Source organism: Asterias amurensis, chromosome 1, assembly GCF_032118995.1.
Source record: "Asterias amurensis chromosome 1, ASM3211899v1".
Classification (NCBI taxonomy): domain Eukaryota; kingdom Metazoa; phylum Echinodermata; class Asteroidea; order Forcipulatida; family Asteriidae; genus Asterias; species Asterias amurensis.
This window is the reverse complement of record NC_092648.1, coordinates 34,317,017-34,323,495: the sequence shown is the minus strand read 5'-3', so window position 1 is coordinate 34,323,495 and position 6,479 is coordinate 34,317,017. Positions and strand designations below refer to the sequence as shown.

Genomic DNA, 6,479 nt, shown 5'->3' with positions numbered 1-6,479 from the left:
TTGTCACATGTACCACCTTTTCCTACCTCCATGTTGAAGTTCTCAGCATGTTGAAATTCTGACTGGTTAATCTTTCCCATGCAAAAAATTTGAAAGTGATGAAATAGACCGATTCGTTAGCCCCGCCCCATTCTGTATTGACCATCACAACCCATTGCGCAACAAATTAAGGTTGGACATGCATGCACGTTTGCTTGGCGCGTGCAGCAGAGTTGTGCAGAATGGCATTGGAGAGGCTCACATGTTCTTGCTCACACGCACCGTGGGCGGAGCCTAATGGATCGGTCTATTAGGCCTAGGTCAAATTTTCCCAGGTCCCAATTATTAAATTCGTTATCCTAAAAAACGACTATCGGTATCGTGTTGACCAAAACTTATTCCGTCAAATCATACAGCAAGACTGCTCTATGGTCAAATGAACATCAGATCGAGGGTTCAAAATGACTGTACAAAATACAGCGACCTACTGCTGGGGTAGGGGGGTGGGTATTGCCACCTTGCATTCAAGTAAAAGGTAGTCTTAAAGTGAAGACGGTAGTTGTTAAGCGCGATGCAGTTGGAGCGTGGTGCAGTTACAGGGACGGTTCAGTTACGGGGACGGTACACACACCGATGATCCCAGTACGGTATGTGTGAGTCAGTCGCTACCTACGACCGTTGCATGTGTAGCTAATTGCACTGTTACTGTTGCAAGAATGGTAGAATAGTAAAATAGGCAGCGCCTAACGACTTGTCATCAAGTCTAAGTAAAAGGGTGCACACAAAACATAATACTCAAAAGTGAAAGCAAGTTGATGTTTAAAATCTGTACTTTAATATTATTTCAAATATTTCTGAACAAACCAATTATTTATTTAAATTTGTCTCTAAAGAAAAACCCACAAAGATGGCTACCAAGTGACAATAGAATTGTATTTATATCAATTAACCTGTTATTTTTCCCAACTAAGTCTTACGATAACAAGTGACAGATGAACCAGATCTATTTGACGCACATACACCATCTCAAAACTGTTATGAATCCACCAATTTCTCAAGGATTGGATGAAAGTAAAACAGCACAGTGCCTTCCACACTGCCTTGGTGGACACAATACTGGTACTTGGTAGTAACAATTGTATGGATTGAATGAACCAACTGGTCTTTTTAAAATGGATTCGTCAAGAACATTGTTAACATTTTGGGCAGAAATACAAAGGCTTGAAATGTTTTCACCAACAGACAAAATCAAAGATTTTAAAATCCATACCTTCATGTTCACACAATGAAAACCAATCAAATAGAATCTGTCTTTTGGAGGTAGTAATTACTACATATTTCTGAATGTATTAATTTTTGTTGCGAAGCCAAGGATTCTCAGAAAAGTGAACTACAAAAAAATCAAAAGGACAGAAAATGAAGGGGAAAAAAAAGAGCAAATGGTAAAAAGATTGGTATCTTAAATATTGTAATTCAGCTGTTTTTATGGTTTATCTAAAACTATCCAGATGTGAAGCACTCAATTGACTGAATTCTTGCTATCTTTCGGGGTACAAAACTACCTTCTTTTCATGGTCTATGAAAGAAATCTTTCCTTAGGGAGAGTCCTCCAGAGAGAAATGTTTCAATTAATTGTAAAGAACAGTCGATCAACATGTTGCAGAGGCCGGCAACTTAAAATAAACACTGTAACAATGGTGTACGATATAGCACCATCCTATATAAATAAGGAATAAGATATGAAGTATCAGGTATTATAATTTGAACAGGCCATGGGTTGGTCATTAACGGGCCAAATCTGTGAAATTGGGAACTTATCTTCCAGCTAATTGATGCAGAAATAAATCACATTGTTGTCTTATGTGGTATGATGTTACACTGGGATTACACAACAAAGCAAACCACTCAACCTAAAAACATTTCAATCATGCAGATTTGCGTCTTTCTTTTCCTTGGTACATTGCACATTTTGAACTTCTTAAAGACTAAAAATAAAAACAACAAAAACCCAGAGGTTTTGAGACTGAACTATCCCGATCATTGTCAACAGGATCAGGAAAGTAACGCCCGGTTCATACTTCCTGCGAATGCGAATGCGAATGCGAAGCAAATGTTGACGTCACAAATTCGCAACGAATAATTCGCAGCAATTGAACTCTGCTCGACTCACTTGCAAATATCGCTGCGCAAGGAGGGTTGTGACGTCAAATTCATGTCAAATTCGCTAGCATTCGCTTTTGCATGAAGTATGAACCGGGCTTTTAGTACCTTTGGTTGCGCAAATCTCTGTTCTGCCAGCTAGATTCTGTTTACAATATGCACCAGCCATAACGCTCTCTTAAGTCTCATTTATTCCTCAGGCTACGAGTTCATCTACTTGCATACTAAGTTCAGACTTTCAACTAGATGCAACTCCAATGTTAGGTTCAATGTACTGACTAATAAAACAAATTGTGTTGAAATCTGGCAGCACAAGGATTTAATTTGCTGTCATCTGCCACTCATCAGACATTGATCACTCTCTTTTAAATCTTGTCTTCTCTTTGTTTTTTTCTTCTCAACTTTTTGGGGTGTTAAAGGCAGTGGACACTGTTGATAATTACTCAAAATAATTATTAGCATAAAACCTTACTTGGTAACGAGTAATGGGGAGAGGTTGATAGTATAAAACATTGTGAGAAATGGCTCCCTCTGAAGTGATGTAGTTTTCGAGAAAGAAGTAACATTCCATGAATTTTATTTTGAGACCTCAGAATTAGATTTTTAGGTCTCAAAATCAAGCATTATTATGGTGCAAATTCGACAACCAATTGAGCTCAAATTTTCACAGGTTTATTATTTTATACATATGTTGAGATGCACCAAGTGAAGAGAATGGTCTTTGACAATTACCAAAGGTGTCCAGTGTCTTTAACTTCCACTCCCAAATGATCAAGTGTTTACTAGCTCTACCACTCCATAATAATGCAAGACAATTATTTCCCTGATGAAAGCGCCCTAATGCGGTGAGAAGTATAGACAATTAAGGAAAAAGAGAGAGAGACGAGTTGGGATTGGGATGTTGGTTCAAACAAGGTGACCAGTTCTGCTTTTTAGGCAATTATCAAATAAATTTTTTGTTTACTGTAATACTGTGCAAGTAAAACCAGCTTATGCAGACCCAATAAATAATCAATCAATGCCACACAGTTTGTGTGAGCTAGGAACTAACAAGTCAATTTTAAGAAAGGGACTAATGATCGTCTGCATCACCACCCTGTCTATGATTCTACAGGTCTAGGAGAAGGATTGTTGGGTCCTCTACCGCTGACTTGATCTTCTTGAGGAAGGTGACAGCCTCTCTGCCGTCAATTAGCCTGTGATCGTAGGTCAGGGCAACGTACATCATCGGCCGGATTTCAACCTGAGAAATGATTGTGGAAATGGAACAATTTTAATAATGTTGCTACAAATGAGATGATTATACCTCAGGGAATAAAAAGGGTCAAGCAAAAATCTATCTTTCTCTTGAAACAAGAAATGCAATGTCATTTCGTTCAGGAATTAATTAATTCCCATCATCGAGTTAATTCAACGGTTCTTTTCAGAACCACCCCAACTCATTTAGAGATTGTTATTACATGGTGTTACCGCAAACTCTTCTATATCTTATTTCCACCATGCAAAGTTTCAAATCCTACTTCCCATCATCTAATTGTCACACAAAATATCATCAAAATATTATTTTATCTTGCTGGCAGATATTTTACATTGGTATATTGAGTCATTGTGACAAAACTTTAGCAGAAATCCTTTCTAATTTTTTTGTCCCAGGTGATTGACATGCGATAACTTTACACACAATTTTATCAGTTTTAAAATGAATTTTTTTCATCTCAGTAAAAACATAAAATAAGAGGAGGGAAAACCCTGAAACAACTAGAAAGAATTCAGCCTGCCTTGTAGAAAATTGTATACCAATTTGCAGTAGCGCCCTCAACATGTCATTAGAGACATTAATATTCTTCCTCTGCAGAAGTTTCAACCCCTCCCCCTCACATAGACAAACAAATGACAATATAATATATGTCATCCAGCCACCATCTTAGAGGTAAATCGATGATGAACAATGGAATCACACAGCTTTGTACAAAAACAGCGCTCATGGCTTGCCAGTTAACAGCCTCTTTTTTCACCTCTGTACAAGGGCTCCCTACTCATTAACGTAATGCTTCAACACTGACCACTCTTCGTTCTGCCTCTCATGACGAAATTTCCACTTTTATGTTGAAATCCCCAGCCAAATCATGTGACTTGGATCCAATACCAACCTCGCTCCTGAGGCAATGTTCCAATTCAATTGTTCCTGCTATCACCATGATCATCAATCACAGCCTTGAATCTAGTGTTGCTCCCTCTGCCTTCAAATCTGCCCATGTACTTCCCTTGTTAAAGAAACCTACATTAGACCCAAACGACCTTCAAAACTACCGCCCGGTTTCCAACTTGCCGTACATCTCAAAGTTACTTGAGCGAGTGGCTTTTTCCAGATTGTCCGCGTTTCTACTGCAAAGCAATTTGTTGGATAGTTGCCAATCTGCATATCGTCGGAACCACAGTGTAGAAACACTACTTGTTCATCTGTCAAACCACATCCTACAACAGATGGATGTTGGTTGAGTAACGGCACTTGTGCTTCTCGACTTATCATCAGCATTTGATACTATTGATCATACCATCCTTACCAGTCGTTTGCAATCTTTGGGAGTGAACGATGCAGCCTTGAAGTGGTTTACATCATACCTTGCGGATCGGCAACAGGCTGTTAACATCAATGGTGTATTATCTGCCCCTGCCTCCCTCAACTGCGGTGTTCCTCAAGGAGCAGTTGGCGGTCCCCTTTTATTCACTAACTACATATCACCACTCACCCAGATCATCAAGAAGCACAACCTTCAATACCACCTTTATGCTGACGACATACAATTGTATCAATCCTTCACTCCATCTCAGCCCAATGCTGTCTCTGCCCTGGAGAAGCTTGAGGCATGCATTGATGACATCAAGACATGGATGTTGGCAAACAGTCTCAAGTTAAACGACAGCAAGTCTGAATTCATCCTGTGTGGTTCTAAACAACAACTTGCCAAGTTCAATATCCCCAGCATCAGGATTGGACACTGTCACATCTATCCTTCCAATAAATGTCGCAACCTTGGTATCACCTTTGACTCCCACATGTCCCACGTCAATCAGATAGAAGCAGTGTTAAAATCAGTCAGATTTCATCTCCGTAACCTTGGCTTCATCCGAAAATATCTCAATCGCACCGCTACGGAACAAATAGTCCATGCATTTATTACATCTCGCTTAGATTTCTGCAATTCCCTACTGTATAATCTCCCGCAACACCAAATAAACAAACTTCAACGCCTACAAAATGCAACTGCTCGCCTCATCACCTTTACCAGACGCTCCACGCATATCACCCCCGTCTTAAAGTCCCTCCACTGGCTTCCACTCATCGATCGCATCACCTTCAAGATCCTCATTCTCGTTTTCCAGTCACTTCAAGGAAATTTACCGTACTACATGACAGACATCATCAGTCGACAATTACCGTCACATAGCCTTCGTTTAAGCAGCGCCCTGCAACTGACTGTCCCCCGCACCAGTCACTCTTGGGGAGATCGATCCTTTTCACATGCTGCTCCCAAACTCTGGAACAATCTACCCCTTGAAATTCGTCAGTCTTCTTCATTGACTGTATTTAAATCCTGCTTAAAAACCCATCTGTTTTCCTCACGTTTTTGTGATTAATTTGTTGTTCTTTTCTTTTCTTTGTTTTTGTTTTTGTTAGTGCGCCATGAGCATCAGTCATGGCGGATACCGGCGCCTTATAAATTTTCATTGTTATTATTATTATTATTATTATTATGTGCATTAAGGTCTATTATGAAGCCATACCTTTCCATTAATAGCAACTGGTCTATCATTAGTAGCATGCATTCCTAAGATGGCCGATTGAGGGGGGTTGATGATTGGAGTACCAAACATGGAGCCAAATACGCCACCATTACTGATAGTAAACGTCCCTCCGTCCATGTCCTCAATAGCTAGGGTACCTGATCGAGCCTGTGGTCAAACAAAGAATCTTATTGTTATGGTCATCATTTACCTTTAAAAACACTTCAGATGATCAGCTGGGCTCCATTTCACAAAGAGCTAAGATTGTTTTTGACTGTGTATCAATCTTAAAGGCAGTGGACACTATTGGTAATTGTCAAAGACTAGTCTTCTCACTTGGTGTATCTCAACATATGCATAAAATAACAAACCTGTGAAAATTTGAGCTTAATTGGTCGTCGAAGTTGTGAGGTAATAATGAAAGAAAAAACACACTTGACACACGAAGTTGTGTGCGTTTAGATGGTTGATTACGAGACCTCAAGTTCTAAATCTGAGGTCTCGAAATCAAATTTGTGGAAAATTACTTCTTTCTCGGAAACTATGTCACTTCA

General features: G+C 39.5%; 1 protein-coding gene across 1 annotated transcript in view; it reads right to left on the bottom strand.

Annotated features, from left to right (window-relative positions):
- Window positions 1-791: 791 nt before the first annotated feature.
- Window positions 792-6,479, bottom strand: part of LOC139937857 (dihydrolipoyllysine-residue succinyltransferase component of 2-oxoglutarate dehydrogenase complex, mitochondrial-like) — a 32,196-nt gene continuing 26,508 nt past the window's right edge. The window contains exons 14-15 of the mRNA XM_071933218.1: window positions 5,926-6,093; window positions 792-3,382 (exon numbers count right to left, since the gene is read on the bottom strand). Coding sequence (XP_071789319.1) covers window positions 3,248-3,382; window positions 5,926-6,093 — 303 coding nt within the window. The 3' untranslated portion in view covers window positions 792-3,247. The remainder of the gene's footprint in view (window positions 3,383-5,925; window positions 6,094-6,479) is intronic.